The sequence below is a fragment of the Acomys minous genome (genome assembly GCF_964271855.1).
Source record: "Acomys minous genome assembly, chromosome: 2".
Classification (NCBI taxonomy): Eukaryota; Metazoa; Chordata; class Mammalia; order Rodentia; family Muridae; genus Acomys; species Acomys minous.
The window spans coordinates 117,251,737-117,274,197 of NC_140484.1; the positions used below are offsets into that span (position 1 = coordinate 117,251,737).

The 22,461-nt window shown below is 48.6% G+C and overlaps 1 protein-coding gene and 1 long non-coding RNA gene across 5 annotated transcripts in view; one reads left to right on the top strand and one right to left on the bottom strand.

Moving 5' to 3' along the window:
- Nucleotides 1-4,226: 4,226 nt before the first annotated feature.
- LOC311582974 lies at nt 4,227-18,182 on the bottom strand. 2 transcript variants are annotated; one of them, XR_014774342.1, is made up of 4 exons: nt 17,216-18,182; nt 13,879-15,064; nt 12,793-12,987; nt 4,227-4,751 (listed from the first exon to the last, which is right to left on the bottom strand). It is a non-coding gene; the product is annotated as an uncharacterized lncRNA (long non-coding RNA). The 2 variants fall into 2 exon arrangements; XR_014774343.1 differs by lacking the exon at nt 4,227-4,751 and having other exon boundaries at nt 7,058-12,987; nt 14,943-15,064.
- TM6SF1 (transmembrane 6 superfamily member 1) overlaps nt 6,373-22,461 on the top strand; it is a 35,294-nt gene continuing 19,205 nt past the window's right edge. Inside the window, exons 1-3 of one of the 3 annotated variants that reach the window (XM_084756242.1) lie at nt 6,373-6,391; nt 19,419-19,522; nt 21,993-22,090. In XM_084756242.1, coding sequence (XP_084612368.1) covers nt 22,070-22,090 — 21 coding nt within the window. In that variant the 5' untranslated portion in view covers nt 6,373-6,391; nt 19,419-19,522; nt 21,993-22,069. Of the gene's footprint in view, nt 6,392-15,223; nt 15,733-19,418; nt 19,523-21,992; nt 22,091-22,461 lie in introns of those variants that run through there. The other 2 variants (XM_084756244.1, XM_084756243.1) reach the window with 2 other exon arrangements.

The following is a 22,461-nucleotide window of genomic DNA, read 5'->3' on the forward strand; positions in this document are numbered from 1 at the left end:
CATTACTGCCCCCACCCTTCCCTTTATTTATCAGTAGAACATTTTACCTTTCTTTTTATTCTTCTTCTTCTTCTTTTTTCACGCCATTCGTCATGCAATTATCTATCCTAGCCAACAGCCATGTCTTTAAGAGTCATGTATCGGGTCTGAGATGGAGGGTGGAGTAGACGTTCCCTGTCTTCATGCTTCTAGAACACTCCCTTGCAGCATGTCGATCACTCTCCCACACGGCCACATAGATGTCTCTCTCTCCAGCATCTAAGTGTTGGGTCTCGGGACAAGATGGCAGTCGTTTTCCACGCAGCAAAGTATGCTGAGATGCACATCTCTAGCCTCCGACCCTTACTGGTTGTAAGACGGCATCTCATCTGTGGTTTTGGTTTGTATTTTCATGATTTTTAATGTTTTTGTTATCACTTCCCTAGTTTAATTCCCTGTGCTTATCACTCATTCTACAATTGGGTTGTTTTTTTGTTTCTGAGTTGTAAGCATTCATTATATGCCCTGGATACTGGGGCTTTATTGAATATATGGTTCACAAATATGGCTTCCACCCTAGCGGATGTTTTCTTGCTTTCTTGGTCATTAGAACCTTAAATTTTTAAAATTTTGATTAGATCCACTGTCCTGGTTTTCCTATTTTCATTTTTTAAAAGATCTTTTAAATTTTATTTTATGTGTATGTGTTTGCCTTCATGTATGTGTACCTGTGTCATCAGAGGCAAGCATGAGGGCCTCAGTTCAGTCCCCAGTGGCCGTGTAAAGAGCTGGACATGAGAGGGCATGACTATAATCCCAGCAGTGGGGAGGTGGAGACAGGCAGACCCTTGGGTTTGGTGGCCAGCCGGCCTGGCTACTGGGCAAGTTCCAGCTCAGTTAGAGACACTGTAGAGGTTTGAATAAGAGTGGTCCCCATAGGCACATGGATTTGAGAGCCTGGTCACCAGGAAGTGGCACTATTAGCAAGTGAGTCCTTGTTGGAGTAGGTGTGTGGCCTGGTTGGAGGAAGTGTGCCATTGGGGTGTATGTCACTTGGAGGTTTCAAATGCACAAGGCAGGTCCAGTATTCCTCTCTCTTCCTGCTACCTGCTGATCTGGATGTAGAATTCTGAGCTCCTTCTCTGGCACCATGTCTGCCTGTGTGCTGCCATGTTGATAATGAACTATAAGCAAGCCCAGTTAAACGTTTTCCTTTATAAGAGTTGCTGTGGTCATGGCGTCTCTTCACGGCAGCAGGACACTGATTAAGACAGACATTGCTTTTGTTTAAAAACAAACAAACCAACCCACAGATGGCACCTGAGGAACCAAGTTTTCTTCTGACTTCCACGTACAAGTGCATTCATTACATTGTTCATACGCATCTGCACACACATGAATGTGCACACTCCTACATACATACACAACAAAACTTGTACCTCCTTCACTGATTCACTTACTCCTAAGTATTCTTTTTTGGTGTTATTACAAATGGATTTTTTTAAAAAGGTATATTTGAATAGTCCATTGCTCATATAAAAATACAGCAGATTTCTGGGTGTTGATCTTATAACTGCCACACTGCCAAATTCAGCAATTAACTCGAGTGGCTTTTGTGCATGTGTTCTTTGACACTTTCTATATATAGGATCAGATAACCTGTGAATTAAAACCATTTATTTTCTACTTTCCATTTTATATGCTTTTTTTTTCCTATTCTTTTTTCCCCAAAGCTTTGCCTGGGAGTCCTAGAGCAACAGCCTTGGCTAGGGGAGGTGAGAAGCAGCATAGCACTGTGCTCCTGGTCCTGAGAGCTGCTTTGGAGGTTTTGGAAGGGAAGCAAGGTACTTACAGAGCCTTGGCCATGGAGTTCTTCCCTGGAGGGAAGGCCATCCTCTCAGTGCATAGCGTTAAGAGGGACATACATGGGACAGTGAGAGAGAAAGAGAACACTCTGCCCATCCAGCCAGATCAGCTGAATCAACCCTGGTGGTCAGTGGTACCAAAGCTTCCGTAGTCAGACCACCCTTCCTTCTCATGGTTACATCTTCAGGGCAATGTCTTCAGTCTTTCCCCATTGAATAAAACTCTGACTATGGGTTGTTTGCAACTGCTCTTTACCATGTTAAGGGTCATAACCTTTTCTTTTCTAGTTAATTCAGGATTTTTTTCTTGTCATGAAAAACATTATATTTCCTAAGATCCTGAAACCAAACAATGTTAAGATACTTGGGACCAGTTTGAGAGCTGCTGATGGAAAGTAAGGACAGATGAGAGGATTTTGAAGTCAATTCACTTGGTGTTAAATTATGAGCGGGCCACAGTTTGCTCCATGACAGGTGGTGACCAATTTACCTCACCTTTCCCGTTCCCCATTTTCCTTCCTACAAAATTCTAGTAATTACCCAAAAAGGAATCAGTTTGAATGCTGACTGCTGATTTCTTTTCTTTCCGGCATTTGTTTTGTTTTGTTTAAAAGATTCTTGCTACCTATCTTAGGCTAGCTTTGAACCCTTGACCCTTCTGTCTTAACCTTCCTCAGCATGGGCCACAAGGCTTAGGTTCTCACTGGTAATTTCTGTGCTACACATTTCCTAACATCTACTCTACATGAACTCAATAATTTGACTTCACTTTCATTTAATTCATGGTGCCTCAGTTTTTCAAATTTCCATTTTTGCCTTTTCTGTTGTCATTGCTACTTTTTTTTTTTTTTTTTTTTTTTTTTTTTTTTTTTTTTGCTGTTTTTCAACTCTCTGTGTAGCCCTGGGTGTCCTGGACTCGATTTGTAGACCAGGCTGGCCTCGAACTGCCTGCCTCTGCCTCCTGCATGCTGGGATTACAGGCGTGCGCCTCTGGGCCCAGCTTACGTTTCTACTTTTAATCTAATTTCATCATTCAGTTCAGTTGCACTATCACTGTTAGAGGCCTTAGACTATTTTGATGGAGTCAAATATAAGGCAGATAACAAAATCAGTCCAATTTACATCATGCTTTCAAGATTTTTGTGATAATAAAAATAACCTTAGGGCTTAGGGCATGGAGGGGCTGGGCATCTCTGCCCCATGTGTTCTGAGCACAGTTGCTGTGATTCTTCTTTGGGGATTTATATATGACCTTCCACGAAAAACATGTCCTGGCCAGAAATGAAATACAAAGCAGCAGGTTGGGTTTCAGAGTCCACTTCTCTAGCATCTGCTGCCTCTTGGGTTACAGAGAAATAAATATAGATGCTGATTATGTGAACACATAGCTCACTTAGCTCTGCCCATCTCTACTTATTTCATAGCCCTCAGAAAGTAGATGATCCCAGCATAAGCAGTTGCAGAAACCCCCTTCATTTTCAGGACTAATTTCCCTCTTTGCACCTGCATTCATCCCACTATCCAGAACTACTCGGAGCATTTTGTTGGCACGTTCCTATTCCACAGCTCAGTAATCTACATTATCAGTCACTCCCCATCACGGAAAGTTTCCTCAACCCTGCCTCGGCTTCCATCGCCTCTTTCTTCTTCATGTCAAAGCATCTTTGTCTCCTCACGCTCTTCAAGCCAGTGTTGTCTGGTCCTGGAACCACACTAACCACTTGGCACGTAGCTCTGAGGCTGCTGGCTGGTGGTCGCTCAAGGCCGCCGAGTTGTTTTCTGTGACGTGACTTGACCTCCTTGGGCATGATGGTTAGCGCTCACGCGCTGAGACTGCCTTTGCCAGGGCTTCGTAGCACAAGTTTTATAGTTTTTCACAGCGTCTCCAAGCTTCTTCTTGGAGGAAAGTCCACTGAGTCGTTGAGCGCTGACACGTTTCCATCTTTGACTCACTTCCCACCCTACAACGAGTTTCTTTATAGCTCAGCTACACCTACAATCCCAATATTGCTGGAGACTCTATATCTCTCTTTCAAGCCCTGGCCATTCTTTGCAAAGTTCTTGCTTAGGATGTCCACATTTCCACTGGACACAGCATACCAGTGTCTCACACACATCAAACCAAGCTTACCACATTTCTTCCCCCTTAAACTTCCTTATAAAGTTAGTTGCTGCTACCTTGAAACACTTCAGAGCCAAGGGCCCTGTCTTCCTTAGGGTTTCTATTGCTGTAATAAAACACCATGAGAGAAATGGCTTGAGAGATGGCTCAGGAGTTAAGAGCCCTGGCTGCTCTAATTAAATCAGGCTGATTAAAATTAATTTAATCAAGATGGCTTAGTGAATTTAAAAAAAAAAAAAAAAGGCCGCCATGACCAAAACAACGAGTGGAAAGGGTTTATTTTATCTTATAACTCTCAGGTCACAATCTGTCACTGAGGCAAGTCTGGGCAGGAATCTGAAGACAGGAACTGAGTTTGACCCCCAGAGCCCTTATGTTGAAAGGAGAGGGCTAACTCTGAAGTTGTCCCCTGACCTATGCCTTCATGCTGGAACAAATGTACCCACATGTACATATCCTATACACACAATAAATAAATGTAAACCAACCTAAGAAGTTCAGCCAAATTCTAGTTGGGAGGTGGGGAGAAACTCAGGCTTTTGCCCATGGTGTCAATAGGCATTTACCGCAGAAAGCAACAGGACTGTATAGCACATTGGCCCTTGTGTTTACATATGGAGCCACTTGGCTACATTCCTGTCTCATGAAATGGCACCGCGGTACGGTCAGCCACACGCTGTAGTAGAAAGCCTCCACGCTCTGGTGCTGTGCTGTGCTGTTCTGTTCAGTCTGGATGAACAAGGGCAAGGGCTTAAATCCTGCCAATCTTCTATTTCTTCACAGGTCTAATGGACATGAAAACACTGTTATTTATCTACTTGGGATAACAAAAGGATTAATTATTCAGATTCACAGCTCCCATTGATCTTACACAATACTGGCTTTACTACTGATTAAAAAGATACAGATGGCGGTGAGTCTAGGCCCAGCATAGAGCCACCTGGGACCAGCAGTGAAGGGCTGGCCTCTCCCACAGTAGGATGTGCAGTAGCCCATCAGGGACATAACAAGTAAGTGGTGCATACAGGACACCGCTTACACCAAGGAGTTAGGAAACACCCTTATTTCATAGTTCAGTAATTAAAGATCTGTCAGTAATGTTTTTCACTGTGCTAGTTCCCTTAAATGCATACATCCCAGCTACCACAGGACACTTAAACACCAGCCGTAGCCTGCTGAGTGTGCTGCACGGATAATCCCTTTTAAAAAATCTTTCTTTTTTTCTTTTGTTCTGTTTGGGTGCAGTGAGTAGCGCTCCCTGGGTTCCTCCTGTTGTTCTGGGGGTCTGAGATGGAAACTGTGAGGGGAGGTGCTCAGTGTCAGGGCTGAGTTGGATCAAGGACTCCTTAGCAGCCGAGGGCCTCTCTCTTGCTCTCATGTCCTTGCTGGGGTGGGTGGTCTAGGGCTTCTTTCTTACTCCTTTCTTTCTTTCTACACATTTCCCTCTATCCTGTGATGTTCCAAAGGACAGAACACCACTACCTGTCAAGTTATTTCTTTTCTTCTTTTTTTTTAGGTTTTTGTATTTTGGTTTTTTTGAGACAGAGTTTCTCTGTGTAGCCTTGGCTGTTGTGGACTCCCTTTGTAGACCAGGCTGGTCTTGAACTCACAATGATCCCCCTGCTTCTGCTTCCTGGAGTGCTGGGATTACAGGCGTGCGCCACCATGCCTAGTTTATTTCTTCGTTTTTAGATTTTAGAACCTGGTTTCATTTAGTGTCATGCCATGTTCCCTGCCATAATGATGGACTAATCCTCTGAAACTGTAAATAAGCCCCAATTAAATGCATTTTTGTTTTTTGTTTTTCTTTTTAGACAGGGTATCTATGTATCCCTGGCCGTCCTGGAACTCACTATAAAGATCAGGCTGGCCTCAAATTCAGAGATCTACCTGCCTCCCAAGTGCTGGGATTAAAGGTTTGCACTACCACTGGCTGGCTAACGCTCTCTTTTCTAAGAGTTGCCTTGGTCATGGTGTCTCTTCACAGCAGTAGAAAATGGACTAAAATACCTCTGAATGCAGCATTTTGACATCTGAGGAAATAACAGAAACAGAAAAACCATCACTTCCCCTTTTTTTTTTGTTCCCTTGATGAGTATCACAAAACTTTCATTCTAGGGGTGCTCTCTCTAGACCTTGAGGAAAGGAATCTCCTTGTCCTCGAAGACACAGAGATGCCAAGTAGAGCCTGAACAAACTGGTCTGGTGACGTTCCCACCTGTGATTGCTACCTTTGTTCACTTCTACTTTCCCACGAATATATACTTTTCATCAAATAGCATGTAAAAGACACTGCTTCTGTGGTTCTTCAAACTTAATTTCTGAGTATTTTGGTGTCAGAAAAGTTATAAATCCAACTTATAAGTCTTTTTTCTTGATACTTTGTCTTTTGTTTTAGGTGCCTCAGCCATGAGCCTAACAACAGGTAAGGAAGCTTTTGTGTGCCTCAAATTCCCCCTTGCTGTGGGACTCACACTCATTACTCTCTCTCATGTGTTTTCTCCAACACGTTGTGTGATTGTCATCAATGACACATCTAACTCCTTGTAAACTGTAAAGGAGCTGGTACTTTACCCACAGTGCCTCGGGCAGGAAGTATCCAGTCATTGCAGAAATGTCCGTTGGAGGCATTACATCTGATAACTAGGGTAAGGGGTTCACTTTGCTCTCCAGCACCAAGAGGTACAATTAGTTCATCTCTGTGCTGTATTTTCTTTCCCACTTCTCCTTTCTACTTCCTGACTATAGGCCAGAGTTAACAACACTGGGATCAAGGAAGTGGTGAACTCCTGAAGGAAGTGTGAGGGTGACAGACAGCCAATACTGCCAGCACCAGGTTCTTATTGTCCTGTTATTGGCCTACAGTAGGGCGTGTGAGACAGTGTTCATCACTGGCATGCTGACCGAGAAGACGGACTTACAGGGAGAGAACGCTTGCTTCGTCTTAAAACTTCACAGGTTTCTGTCCTTGCTCACTCAGCTCAGTTGCTTCTGGGTCTGAGGCAGACATCAGGAGCACATGGTGGAGGAAAATCGTTCCCCGCGCTTCCCACCCCCCACACAACCCCCATGGTGAACTAGGGACTGTGAGAGAAACCAGAAGGCCCTCCCACCCCGGACGAAATACACTGTAAAGGTGCACCTAGGTGACTACTTTCTCCAGCCAGCCCCAACCCCCAGCCTTTTCCATAGAACCTGGGGATTAGCTGATCGGTAAGAGGCCTCCATGATCCAGTCACCTCCCAACAGGTCCTCTGGTTGGGGACTAAGCTTTGACACATGAGCCACCGGATGGAGGCAGAAGTGACATGATAGACAGTTTGTGGAAAGTAGCAAGAGTCCTCGGTTCTCCAAAATGTTTGCCAACAGGCTGGTCAGTTATAGAAACAGTGTCTGCTGGCTTAGTCCACAGCCTGCCTCCACCACGGATCCTTCGCTGTACAAGCCATCTATTTGGAAGCATTTGCCACGGCTGTGTCTTTGTTACTTTGCTCTTTGTTAATTTCTCAGATAAATTCTTACTTTGTAAGTAGGCCATTCTCTGCCATCACTTTAATCATCTCTGAAATCCAGGAGACGATGTGAGGCCGATTGTTAGTGTGAGTAGAGCCAGAAGACACCTGTGTGAAAAGCTACATCATTTGCACTGTGTCGGTCTAAGAAGGTTCTTTGAGGATCCTCTTAAACCCTAGCTAGCTTCTTTCCTTTATCTTTTTCTTTATTCTTTTGTGTGCTGTCCTGGACTCGCTTTGTAGACCACATTGGCCTCGAACTCACAGCGATCCACCTGCCTCTGCCTCCCGAGTGCTGGGATTAAAGCACTCTCTCCATGACTCCGCCCACTTTCTCCCGGACTCCGCCCACACACTTCCGGGACACGCCCACGCTCTCCTAGGCCCCGCCCACTCTCCAGGACTCCGCCTACTCTCACCATGGCCCAGCTAGCTTCTTCGAATCCTTTGGGATTTCAGTTTCATATGTTGTCTTCTTCCTTGGACCTTGTTTTATTTCTACAGAACAGTACTTTTGAGTAATTTTCCTATTTAAGTGGTATGGGTAGCAAATATCCTTGGTTCTAATATATCTGAAATTTTATCTGCTCTTTAGCAGTTTGCAAATGATTGATGTTTTTGCAGGGTTTATTATTCTAGGACCTTACTTGCTAACTCTCTGTTTTCTAGGACTTAATGCCATTCATGTTGGGTGACAGTTCTTTTTTGTTTTCTTGAAAGAAATACCAAATATTTGGTGATTTTCTTTTTATAACTGGAGTTATAAAACACTGCTTTGTTCGTGTTCAAATTTTAATCTAACTCAATAAGTCTTCACTGGTGTCTGTTGGGTGCCTGGCACTGTTTGTTAGTGAGGCAACAGTTCCGCTTTCCTGGAGCTGGCAGCATAGTACAGGAGATAGGTCCTAGCTAACATGTATAATGCAGAAGAAAAGTATACAGCATGCGAGTGGGGGGCAGGGCATGGAGAAAGGAAGCAAGGCAGGCCAGGTGCACGGCCGTGCTGGGAGGGGGAGTTTACTTATTTTCCTATTCTACTCAGTGGGATTTTTCAGTTTAAGGACTCATGAACGTAAATGTTTAATTTTGCAGGGTGGCGCACATCTATAATCTCAGACTGGGCAGGCGATGCAGGAGGATCTCGGTCCTTAATCGCACAGTGGGTGGGTCTCCAGCTCCTCCCCCCCACTTTGATACTTCCGATCCTTTGTTGTGCTTAGCTTACATTCTGTGAGGGTGAGGTTCCAGAACCAGCCGCTTTGCCTTTGCTCTCTGTTCCTTTCCCAGAGGCACCTCTCCTCACTCCTGTGACAGGCAGCACCGCGGAGTCCTCTACTCAGTAACTAGTGATTACAGAGAGCCTGCGTTCTTAAGTTGCCTGTTTCCTGCAAGGTCAGCCTGCTTGTTCCTTCTTTTTTGGACCTTTCTTCTGTGATGCTGGTTTTCCTGATGTATTTAGACATCCTTGGGTTTTGCTTGTTTTTATGAATAGGGGACTATGGTGGTCAACATGCACACTCTAGTGAGCATCTTTGCAGATGTGTTAGGTTGCTCATCTGGCCTGCCTTAGCTGACAGATCATGGGTGGGTTCCGTGTAAGCAGGCGCGAGCTAAAAGAATGCAGAGACTGTTTCCCAGTTTCTGGATGAGACGGAAGTAGCAGGCTTAAGGATGCTCATAGAATATCAAGTGGGCCTTGTGCCAAGGGGAGGATGCTTTAGCACTTCAAGCTGCAGGGGGTTCTGCTTCGATTGGGGAGCCCTACACCCTCCTCTAAACACTCCCTTGACAGATTACCTATTTCCTTCAGGGAGTACGGATCCTGATTAGAAACAGGAAGCCATGACTTCAGCCCATCACCTTGTCTTGTAGGAAAGAGGACAGGTATGCCCAGCCCGGGGCCTGAGGGACCACCCGGGGACACTTCTGCGTTTGTTGACTCTGACCTTGGACCTACTCTTCATCTCCCACAAGAAGCGTTTGATATCGCATGTTTAGGTTCCTCTGGTCTTTCCTGTTAACAACTGCTGCCCACTCGCTGCCAGCCAGGCCCTGGTCCTCCATGTTGGCTTCCTCACATGGCTGCTGAGCCTTTCCTCATCACATCATTGCTGGGCCCCTAGAGAGTGGATTCCAAAAGCAAAAACCACTAACGGTACCTCAGTTTACCTGTGCCAGTGTCTCATTGGAAGGTGTAGGGCACACTGCCACGCCTGATGTCAAGTGGCAGGGGAGGCGTGGCTCACTGCTCCCCAATCCTTGTAACAGTGTCATAGCCGTCTGCCTATCCTTCAGACTCTGTGGCCTATCAATCATATCTCTTTTCTTTTTATGTAGAATATCGTTTCTAATCCCGTCTCCAGTCAGTTCTGCCTTACGCAAACTTTAGTAAAGTCTTCTTGTCATGCCTCAGGAGCAGTCTGAAGAGTACAAAAACTTTGGGTTTTGATATAGGGCCTTATTTCAACTTACCTTTTTCATTCAGAATGCCAAATTATCTACTTTTCATACTTAGCTAAAAAGCATAGAACACCTTTTTCTTGCTTGCCAGCTGCCATAGCTTCAGTCTCCCTATCAATGACCTCTTTTGTATTAAAATTTCCTTCTTTCTCCTCCTTTCCCTTTCATTCTTGGAGACAGGGTTCCTATGCTAGGTTAGTCTCTAATTCACTACGTAACCGAGTCTCACTCTGAATTCCTACACTTTTGTCTTTATATTCTAAGTCATGGGATAACCGAAATATGTCACCAGGCTTGAGAGATGGCTCACCAAGTTTGGCCTTAAAACTTTCATTGGGAGTTTGTGCTCATGTTGGGGTCAGAAGTTACCTTGGGCATCATTTTTCAGGTACCACCCTCCCTCCTTGTTATTTTGAGATAGGGTCTCTTACTGGTCTGGGCCTTGCTGATTAGGCTACATTGGTTGGTATGGTTGTTTGGATAAGGATGGCCTCATATGCTCACGCGTTTGAATGCTTGGTCATCAGGGTGTGGCATTACTTGAGAGGGATGAGGAGGTGTGGACCTGTTGGAGGAGGTGTGTCATTGTGGGTAGGAGGAAGTTTCAAAAGCCCAAGCCAGGTGCAGTGTCTTTCTCTTCCTGCTGCCTACAGATCAAGATGTAGAACTCTCAGCTACCTTTCCAGAACCGTGCCTGCGTGCCGCCTGCTTCCCGCCATGACATTAATGGACTAAACCTCTGAAGCTGTAAGCCAGTTAAATGCTTTCTTTTATAAGAGTTGCTGTGCTCATGGTGTTGCCTCACGGCACCAGAACAGTGACTAAGACAGCTGGTCAGCGAGCTTCGGGAATCTGCCTGTCCCTCTGCATTGGAATCACAAGTGCACACCGCCTCACTAGACTTCCACCCACTATGGGGATTCAGTTCACTTATCCAAGCCCGTATGGCAAACACTTTGCAAAGAGAAATTTACCAGCCTGCTCTGTTGGGAAGGTGATATTATCTCAAACAGGACAGCGCCGTGGTCAGGTGGTGGCATCTGCCCTGTACTTAAACCAGAAGCGATGGTACGGGGTGCTGGGAAAGGATCTTCCGCACATCACTTTCCCCGACATTATAAAATCTCCCCCTGAGCCAAGCCTAGGCGCTCAGGGAGTTCTTACCCTCATGAGATTGCTTTGACCACTCAAGGGTACGGAGTGACAGGTGGCAAAACGCCAGTCACCTGCATGAAGACGTACCAAACACCAGCTGTCCAGAACACGAGTCTATATTTACTGTAGGAATGTTCCCTTAAGAAGGTTGAGCGAAGAGTTTTTCTGAGCAATGGCTCTGTTCTTTATCTTACGAGCACTGCAAATGTCATAACTGGTTGTGTTGCTTGCTTTTTTTCTTTTTCTTTCTTTGCTCTGGTTGCTAGGAAACAAACCCAGGGCAAAACTCTACTGGCTACTGCACAGGACCTTTGCAAGCCTTTCACACACTCTCCCCTTTCATCTTATTCTCTGGCTGCTCCTTGCTTGTCCCCTTCTGTATCTGGCATCCCCACTGGCTTTCTCCTCTGCAGTCAGAACTGAGCGTGTTCTGTGCTTGTCATTCTTAGGGCCTGGACTTGCAGCAACCTCACCCCCTTCAAGATCCTTATTAACAAATTGAGCCCACTCACAGTAACTGTAGAGTTAAGCAGTCACAGGCACCCAGAGAACCTTCCAGCAGTGAGGTTTGAGGAAGGAAGTGCTAGGTTATTTCCTCCTGGCTTCTGCCATCAGACAGCGTCCTCATTATCTATGCTGTGAGTCATATGGCCCTGGCTTTGATCTCTTATGCTGTTTGTTTTGCCAAGTGGATCCCACAGAGCACTCTAAATGCCTCGTGCACACTCATCTAGAGCAAGTAAGCTTCTGTGAGAACACTTACTCAGCTTTCCACTTGTTGTGATGCTTGCGCTCAAACCCCGGGGCTGGCATATGCTAGACACATGTCCTATTGCCGAGTCACACCCCAGCCATGCAAACTCAAGGACACATGAAACACAAGAGACAGAGAAGGAAGGCCCTGGGGCAAGGGGGCTAAAAAGGGAAAGGTTGGCTGACTTCTACGTAGTTTCCAGAATATTCATCTGTGAGACCTCATCCCTAGCTGACAAATGCCATTTCTTAGTTCCTATGTGACCAAGCTCCCCAGTCTTGTTTTCATTTCTCCTCACTGATAGAAAAAGGTGTACTGAGGGACCCTTCAGTTTAATTCCTCACTAGCCAGCTAATTAACTGGTACTACAGAAATGGCAATAGATCTCTATTTCTGTTTTATCTTAAGGACACTTGGGATCAATCTGGTGCTCAGTTATAGCTGTAATTTTTGCATTTACAGTTTATAGGTTTGATACTTCTTCTTTTTCTTTTCTTTCTTTCTTTCTTTCTTTTTTTTTTTTTTTTTTTTTTGGTTTGATACTTCCTAAAAGGCAAATTAAAAAATACCTTTCTATAAGACAAGAAACAACTATTGCCTGCATGCTTTAAAATTTTTGGAGTCGAGAAGAGGGTGTCAGATCCCCTGCATCTGCCTTCATATATGTGCACCATGTGTGTGCCTAGTGCCTATGGAGGCCGGAAGAGGGCATCCGGTCCCCTGGAACTGGAGTTACAGCCACCACATGGGTGCTGGAAATTAGAGCTGATGCCTAAGAAAGAGCAGCTAGTTTTCCTAAATTCTGAGTCATCTCTCCAGACTCCTAAATGTCCTTTTTACAAGCGGAATTTGTCCCTCCCTCAAACTTAAACTACTAAACTGCACTGAGCGAGACTCTGGTCTCTAAAGCAATGTGTCATGTAGGTAAACTTGGGGTGCGCATACCGCATATCCACATTTCCCTAAGGCGCCATTCCCAGCGTTCTGCTGATGGCTGGCTGTGGCCTCCCGAGACCAAACCGAAAGGAGACTCGGGAATCCAGCATTCCTCCGTCTTCGTCTTTGTCTTTGCTCAAATCCGCTCACTTCTCTGGGTTCTCAGCTTCCGTCCGCAATGGCTCTATATCCTTTAGAGGCCTGCTGTGGGGACAACAGGAGACAAAGATGGGGATTACTGCTTAATCTACAGGTGTACCTGCTGCAGATGGCATTGTATTTGCTCGGCTGTGACTACTCATAAGCCCAGGGGACGTCCTGTGAACCCACCAACCACTTGCCATTTCTGTTTTCAGCTCTAGATGTAGCACTGAAAACAGAGTCCGCTATGCCTGTCACAAACATTAAAGCGTGGTCAGCTCTCAGCCCTGGATGACGTGGGTTGATTGTGCTGCCAGGGTAGGTGTTACTGTATTGCTCTGCTGGTGGCAGTGCTCACAGACCCCTCTCAGATACCTCCTGTCTGCCTTTCTCTTTGACTCTTCTTCTCCTACGTTGAACACAGTGTCTTGGTTTTCAGCCCCGCCTCTAGGCAGATGCCATCCAAACTTGTATCTACAGCCTTTGCCTCCTTTGCTGGAGCCGACTAAGACTCCCAATTGCCTTTGGGATGGTTGGAACACTGTGGGTACTGAAAACCCAACACACCCAGACAAAGTTCTTATATAGTTTCCTCCCACTTTGAACAGTACTTTTTGGCTTCTTTCGCATCTGTTTCCTCTTCCCTCTCACTGCCATTGGCTTTCCTATCATCTCTTGCCAGGATAATTGTGCAAACTTCCTGATTGGTCTTCTTGCCTCCTTTTTTTTCTGGTGGGCAGCTGTGCACACCACGGGCGGATGACCCCTCTCATCAGGTCAGCCCTTCCTCACCCTTACAAGTGGCTTCCTGTACTTGAGGTTCTCTGAGAGGGGCCCTGATCACCTCCCATCTTCAGCCTCCTCTCCTCCCTGCCCCAAAAAGGTTCAGCATTTCCACTCAGAGCAGACGATGCGCAGTTCATGAGTGGTATACTCTGTGGCATGTTCTTGTACCTTTTAAAAAATTAGTTGATGCAGAATCTCCTATGTCTCGGGCTGGCCTTGGACTTCCTAGGTAGCTGAGGATGACTTTGAACTCCCGAATCCCTCTGCCTCCATCTCACAGTGCTGGTTTATGAAGTGCTGGATGGTGGAGCCTTGGGATTTATGCAAGCCAGGCAAGCACTTTATCAGTGACATCCCCAGCCTCCGTTAGATTATTTTCATAAATATATTTTTGAATTTATAATAAACCAAGTATGGATGAGAAAGACGAGGTGAGTAGCAATGAGGTCTGGCAAGTGTCTAGGTTGACAGGAAAGATCCAGGGCAGCCAGTGGGGCTCTGGATAAATAGTGAGGACTGAAGCAGCGGCCTATGGGAGGTGGAGGAGGGTTGGGCTGGCCTGGGGAGCTGGCCTAGCGGAAGGCCAGGAGGACAGGAGGCGCCCTGGGGAATGGAGGTGGTGGGAAAGGTAAGGAGCAATCGTGGGGAAAAGGTGCTGTCCAGGCTTCTGCTGAGACTTCCGGGAGAAGCCTTGGAGCTGCTGCAGTTTGGGCAGCCGCTTTACCCCGTGTACCCGTTGTTGGCTGAGTTTTCAAGTAAACGCAGGACGGGAATAGGAGAGCTGGCTTTGGCACAACGGAATGGCCTGGAGCAAGATGCTGCCAATCTGTGGCTCATTTTCCTCACATTTAAGATGAACCAAATGACTGTAAGCCTCCGTCCTGAAGACAGGAAGACATACACTCTGCGGCCCCCCGCTGTTGCCCAGGAGCCCACTTCCCTTCCCCTGGGCTGTCCGACCAGGCTCAGCCCCAGGGCGCTTCCTGAGCAGCCCACCGGAAAGCCAGCTTCAGAAGAGGACAGTCATGCTTTACACCTAGCAGTATTCCGAGGAGAGTCCTTGTCTTTCAGTGTTTGTAGCCCTGGGGACCTGCCAGGCTAGCTGGTGGTAACCAGGCCTCCAAGAACACTTTCAGGGGAGGAATGAATGCTGTCTCAGTGTCTTACATTCCTCCGAGGGTCATTTCTGCTACAAAAAGGAAAGGGAGCTGCGCAGGGCAAGCACATCATACTTGTTAACTCGGTTGATTTCCACAATCATATGATGGAGCAGGCTATCCCCATTTCACAGAGAGAAAGGATATAGAATGCTTCAGTAACTTGATCAAGGTCAAGGGGCCGGAGATCGAGCAGCCTAGGAGGAAAACAAGCATTTCCATTTGGCACTGGAACCTTGGTTGCAGACGTTGATGGCTACCTAGGGGCTTGAGGTTGGGGGGTGAGGGGTAGGTGGGGCGCTTGTTGCCAAGGTTCCAGGAGCATCTGTCCCGGCAGCTCTCTGAGCGAATCTCGCGGGCCTGCGGGCTCTGACACCCTCGGGTCTGGCTCCACCCTTCCCTAGCCCTTGGCTCAGCCCAGCGCAGTTCCAGCTCGAGGATGCCCAGCTCCCGGCTGTGAACCGTGTCCTTCGCCCCTCCACTCCCTTTACCCCTAAAGCAAGCGTCCCCCGGGTGCTTTACTTGTCGCGTTTGTAGGAGCCAGGCGGGGACGCCTCTGGGGGTAGTACCGCTGCCCCAGCGTACCCGGGTGGCGCCACTGCGCTTGAGGGGCAGCTGCGGGCAACGGGGACGCCTGGAGGGGACGCTGCTGGGGGCCGCCTTAGAAGGGCAGCGGCTAGGGGCGCGGCGCCGCCGGAAGCTGGGGTTGCCCCCCCCCCCCGCCCCCGGCCCCGAGAGCGATGCGGTGAAAGGAGAGCAACACAGTAGTGAAGATGAGTGCCTCAGCGGCCACGGGGGTGTTCGTGCTGTCCCTCTCAGCCATCCCGGTCACCTACATCTTCAACCACCTGGCAGCCCAGCATGAGTGAGTGAGCACATGGGGTCGACAAGCGCCGGCAACTTTTCCCGCGGGCTCGGGACTTTGGCTTTGGGACTGGGGTAGCGTCCAGGAACGCCACGCCCGCCGCATGAGGGAAGCACTCGGGTCACCAGGCCCTAGGTCCTCGCTTGGGCTAGGGCAGTTCAAGGTCTGAGAGCTGGGCGCCTGCTCTTTGCTGGTACTGAGTGGGTAGGGGTATTACCAAGGTCAATACCGAAATGCCCCTGCCTCTCAGACACCAGAGGGGTGCAGAGCAACACAGAAGGCACGGGCCTGCCCTGTTTGATAGGAACGCTTTCCATGTATGGACTTTCACATGCTTACCATTTTTAAATTGTAGGAACTGCTGTGAGCGACTGCCCAAATAGCCGTGGCTTTCTAGGCCTGGCTTTGCTGCTAGCAGGGCGTCCTGGCTTTAGTGTTCTGGTCTGTCAAATGGGCAGTATTTGCACCTTAAGGATCTTGTGAGGACTTTGTGGAGGGGCGCTGTGAAAGGAATAGAGGCTGGACGCTGGCCTGGAGCGAAGGCACAATGGTTCAGTGCGAAAGAAATCGGGGGGGGGGGGGGAATGAAGGAGTCTGTAAGGACTCAGGGCTCCAGTCTCGCCTCCTACTTCTCTAAAGGGGCCTGGGTGGTCAGTGGAAAGGCGCCAGTGGTGGCCCTGCTGAAATTGATTTCTGGCTGCCGGAGGAGGAAGTAACCTGCTATGTTTTCCACAGCAGTTGGTGCTAAGGAAATTGCATCAGTCTGTAGCCTACAACCCCTCTAGACCTCCAGACTGCTGGCAGAGCGGCTTCTCTCTCACTGCTTGTGGTCACCTCATCCGGACAGCATAAGCACTGAGACACTCGCTTGGGCACACACAGGCTGCATCTGCCCTTGGACCAACCCCACCTTTGGTGCATCTCCCGAAGCAGCAGCTCTGAGCAATCAGATGCTTTGTGCCTGTCAATAGAGCTCAGGGACCTTGGCTCTTAGAGTAGCACCATGAGCAAGCAACTCAGTGAACATTTATTGAACATCTCTGTGCGCTGATCCCTTGCTGATGTTGGGACTAGCAGCCAGGAATGGCTGAGGCGCTATGCATTAAAACGGACATCAATGGCTATATAAACAGAGAGTAGTGGCCCCCCCCCCTCAGAGTAGGAAGAGGACAAAACAGGCTGTCTAGGGGTGGGGCTAGCGGCCAGGGAAGCTTTCTTGGAGTTATGGGTGCTTCAACTATGGCAAGATCACCAGGACGGAGCCTTGTGAGCCCCGGGAAGGGGGTGAGCGGGGTAGGGGAAGGAAGTGATGTGACAGGCAGAGATTTGCTGAAAGATCCGTTTAGGAAGGGCTGCTGATGATGGTGGGGATTTGGTGACATGTCGCTGTGTGCTACTGACCAGTGCCGAGTCCTGGAGTTCCAGCCATTCTCCTCCGCTGTCAGGCCTGCAGGATAAAATGCCAGCAGTCCATGACACTTACCTCACAGGTCTTCACTGTCGTCTTCCTATTGTCCTCGTCCTCCCGAGTCTCAGGGGCCCCCTGAGATCTCTTTGGTGCTGGCTTCCTCTGTCACAGACCATGGCAAAGGCTGCCTCCTGTCAGATCCTCCTGCACAGCTCTGAGCCGCCGCTCCAACCCCAGCCCACCCCCAGAGCGACAACTGTCTTTCATCTTTAACACCTGGTCCACCTTCCTGCCCAGGCTGTTTCTTCTTCCGGTTCTCTCCATGGCTGATTGCTGAAGACCCACTTAACTTGACAGCCCCGAGGAAATGAAAGCGCCACTTCTTCATTTGTGGGATCCTCCCGCCAAACCAGAGATTTCTGCTTTGAGCCCCCTCATGGCTCACTTCCTGCGGCCAGAGCTCACCTTGCCAGGCTGCAGCTCTTCTTGGTAGCGCTCTGCCCACCCCAGGGCCTTGTGCGTAACTGGCTTTCAGTTAAACCCGGCCTTCATAACTCGAGCTTCCTTCTCCCCAGGGCCTTTTTACGAAAACCCTGAGAAACAGGGTGATCAGAGAGGTTGAAGGGTCAGGAAGGGGTTAGGGGAATCTCACGCACGTACGCACCCCACATATGTTCAGTTATGGTGAGATCTGGGGGCTGTCCCTTGCAGTATGTGTGAGCTAGGTAAGGAGGGAGGAGGGCTAGCCTGGTGTTTGCTGGGAGAGAAGGCTAGGAAGGACTGTATGGCAGCCCAAAGGGTTCAATAAAGAGCCCCAGGAACTTTCCCCATCACTCAAGGATAACAACCCAAGGCTTATTCAAAGTACCTTACCCATCATCTGAAGTGCCCCCCAACCTGTTTCTGCCTGTCTCGGGCATGTGTTGTTTTCCCCAGAGGGTCTCCGAGGATAGAGCTGGGAGGTAGACGTGACCTACTGCCCCGGTTTCTCCTCATTTGTCTTCTTCCCTCAGAGGTAAAGAGCATGAAAGGACAGCCTGAACTAATTCATGCTGCCTGTCATACTGTAGTGGAGCCCAGCCCCGTGAGCACGCTGGCTGTGAGCTCAGCCCCTGATGTCCAGGGAGAGGGCTGTCTGCTGACCAGCACCTGCCTCTAGGCTCATCAGTCACACCTCGCCATATGGCTCACCCAACTGCCTCTCTCCTCTCTGGGTGTCCTAGAGCAGCATCATGCTTGTGATCCGTGGCAGCTTCCCCTTCCTCTGCTCTGGACCTTTGTGAAGAGCCTGGAGAGGCCACTGGTGGGGGGCATCAAAAAGCTCCCATTTCCCCCCTAGCACCCAGACCCAATTTCTTTCTCATCACATTATAGAATTCATCCATACGTCCTCCAGTCTTTCATCTACCATCCCTTCGTCCATTGTCCATATGTCTCTTACCTATTCACCTGTCCATCTATCTTTCCATTCACACCCCCCCTTTCCTCCCTCTGTCATTATCCTCCCCCCCCCTTTTCCAGAGGTATGTGATGAAGGTGATGTGGAGATCCCAGTGCATAGGCCAGAGTGTGGAGGTGCACCAGCCGAGGATCCGTGCTTGTTGCATCTCCGAGTGGTAGTTGAGAGCTGATGGTATACAGCAGGCTGACAGAGAGGGCCACGTAGGCATTTGTCCAGAATAGGAAGTCCTGCCAGTGTTGGCAATCCGGGTATCTCTGTAGGGCTGGGGTGGCGTTATGGCAGGCAGAGCTCAGAATCCACGAGATACAACTCTTCATGTAGACCGAGGCCTCTCTTGTTCATCTGCAGTCTCTTAAGGCCAGCAACAGTGCTGGCCACACAGGGAAGGACAGCAGCTCTCACCCTAGAGGGCATGTGCAGTCATGGTGAAGCTCAGTCTGTCAGAGGGTTTATGGCTCATTGGTTAGACCTGTTAGCTTCCAGGGTAAAGGGTTAGAGAAACAGGAGCATAGAGACAGATGGGCTGCCGCCGTGTTAGGCAGATGAGGAAGAAGGAGGAGGAGGAAACATGCACACAAGATAGGTGGGAAGGACAAAAGAACGAGGGGCCTGGGTTCCTAGTCCCTGAGAGCTGTGGGCTGTGACCCGGAGAGGTCAGCATGCTGTAGATCAGCTGCACTAATTTGTCAGTGCAGTTGAGGCTGGATTCTAAGCCTGCTGCCTTACAGGGAGCAGTGCCTTCAATAGCCAGGAAATTCCAGGCACCATTGTGTTCGTTGTGATTACTGACCACCTCCCTGCTTTTGGTCCTTCCAGTTCCTGGACCATTGTTGGAGTTGCTGCCCTCATCCTGCTCCTGGTGGCCCTTTTGGCTCGGGTCCTTGTCAAAAGAAAACCACCGAGGGACCCCCTGTTCTACGGTAGGTAGGCTTCCTCAGACGGGAAGGGTCGGCATCCACTCTGTGGCAGGGAGCCAGACACTGGGTACACGGCCCTTCTGAGCTGTGAGTGCTCTCAGCCCACTGAGCCAGAAGCTGGAAATGCAGGGCTGTTCAGGACAAGGTCCTTCCCGCTGAGCTCCCCTTCCAGGCTGTGGTGTCCACTTTCTAAATAGAGTTCTGCTAAAGAGTGACTGGCAGGGCCAGGCGGGCCTCCTCCCTGCACCCTGTTGAACTCCCAGCACGCTGGCTCTTACTCAGCTTCCTGGCTGGGCTCTCTGCCGTCAGCTGGCTGCTGGCATATGGGATTAAATTTGGTGGACGGTGTTTAGTCTACACCAGTGGTCCTCAACCTTCCTCATGCTGCAACCTGTTAGTACGGTTCCTCATGTGCTGGTGACCCACAACCATGAAATTATTTGTAGCTACTTCATAACTATAATTTTGGTACTATTATGAACCACAATGCAGATATCTGTGTTTTCCAACGGTCTTAGATGACCCCGAAGGGTTGCAACCCACAGGTTGACAACTGCTAGTTTCATTTGTGTAAAGAGCAAAATAATAATACCATGGGAGTTGGTCAGACATTAGTATTTGTTAGAGATTTATATCCTGCAAATAAACATGAAACACCATTGTTTGAACAAGCATATCATGTGACCAGCAAGGACCTGAGCCCTTCAGAAATATTATTTTAGTTAATACTCATAACGAACATCCCTCCAATTGGCTAGCTAGAGATGTCAGAATATAGTCAGGATTCCAGAGACAGACACGGACCCCTTTCATCATCAGCTGCCTCAGGCAAAGCTGTGACTGGTCTTGGAGTACTTCCTGTGGCCAGGCATTTTGTTGGGTTTTTTATTCATTAGATTTCTACTGATGCCTCACATCTCTGTGTATTTTTACTGCTCACTGGCCGGTGGGTTGGCTGTGGCCCCCTGCTTCAGGCTGTGGGTAGATTTAGTTCCCCAAAAGCATATACAGAGGGCTAAAGGAAAGGAAAGGATGTCCCTAATGCTGGCCACTGTCACTTCCACCTATGTCCTAAGGTTAAGAGCAAGCCATGTGCCCTCATCAAAGGCATGGGACACATTCATTGCCCACTGTGGGCCTTGGCAAAGGTGGAGAGGGAAGCACTTACAAGTGACCAGTTTCTCCCGTTTGCACACACAAAGCTGACACTTAGAGAAACCGTGTGCTTCTTGTGTCTGGCTGCGCCTCTCTGTCATCAGAGCTGGTCCTTATTCTTGTTCCACTCCATGAGGACAGGAACTGGTCCCAGACCAGCCTCCTGAGGTTGTCTACCCCCCTTCTTCCTCACCACCCAAGGGAGCCCACACTTAACCCACTCACACACTTCCTCTTCCTTGAGGCAGGGCAGCCACTTTTGTGTCCTCAGTTCTGTTCGAGCTTTGAGGACCCTTCAACCTTGGGCTCAAGTCCTGGGCCAGGTTCCTCACCTACTAGGAGGCAGAGGCTATGTCTTTGTCACCTCTGAGACAGCGTCAGACCCTCCATGGTGTCAGCAGCTGCTAGTGGGTTTTCCAGGAGCCATGATGGCTCTCTCACTTGGGAGTCAAAGCGGTAGCAGCCGTGGGCCTCAGTGGTGACACACGCTCAGGGACCCCCCTCACTCCTGTTGGCTTCCCACCGAGGCGGCCTCCCACACTCCTTTTATTTTCTCACAGCTTTTATATTCACAAACTGGGTTTTCTCCCGCTCCTTCTCAGTCCACACTCTGAGACATCAATTTATCATAACTTGAAAAAAATACATTCGCATGCCCTGAGCGGGATCTCAGCTGTTTAAAGGCTCTGGTCCTTAGCTGCTGGCCCCACATAGTGTTTAAGGCTTAGTTAGGGGTTTTGTTCATCCGGCCAGATTCCAAAGATGCAGCAGCTCTCCTCCCCACTTCGCCAGCTATACCATGTGACGTGCATTTTTAAAGGCCACTGCCTGTTTTCTTACAGCTGGTGGCTGTCACTTATACACAGCCACCTGTCTTGAGGACGTCCATCGAGGACGAGGCTAATTCGTTGGGCACACTCTTAGTTGGCCTGCATGGCACACTGAGATGGCTCGCCTTCTCTAGACCACCTGAACGCCTCTTTGGCTGCTTGGATACTGGCATAGCTCCTGCTGCCCGAGTTGGGTGTGGGTTTCACGTGAAGGGAGTGGGGTAGCGGGAGCGGCCTGGCAGAATCTGCTAGGACACTGTGATTATCTCTGTGACCTGAGTTCCCCCAATGAGAGACTTGATTAGGTATGGGAGGCCCATGAAGACAGATGTCCAGATGATGTGAAGTGGACGCAGCCTGCTTGTCTGTGTGGATAATGTTCACAACATCTGGAAAAACATGAGCAACACTTCATGCCAACTGTTGGATGCCCCATCCTTGTTTTTCCCCATGGCATGCATTTTCAGCAGCTATGTCCTTTGTTTTAGTGTATGCGGTGTTCGGATTTACCAGCGTGGTGAACCTCATCATAGGCCTGGAGCAAGATGGCATCATTGATGGGTTTATGACCCACTACCTGAGAGAGGTACGGGGTTGCTCAGGGGTTGCTGTGTGACGGGGTGGCTGAAATGCAGGCCGCTGAAGGAGAGGTTCCCCAGTCACCTCACATGGCAAGCCAAGCAACACAAAACAGAAGGTCTGGAGACCACTCTTTGCTGTTCCTCCTTCACTCCAGAACTACCACGTGATCTAGCATTTCCCTTTTAAGTGAAAAACTTCACAGGAATTTAGCATTTGGGTTCCTGTTACTAGATTGCAATCTCAGAGATCTCTAATTACTTTAACATCTCAGGTTACGGAAGTCTGGTATTCCTGTAATCTCAGCATTTGGGAAGCTAAGGCAATAGTAATAATAATACTAATTATTATTATTTTTAAATTATTATATATTTTTAT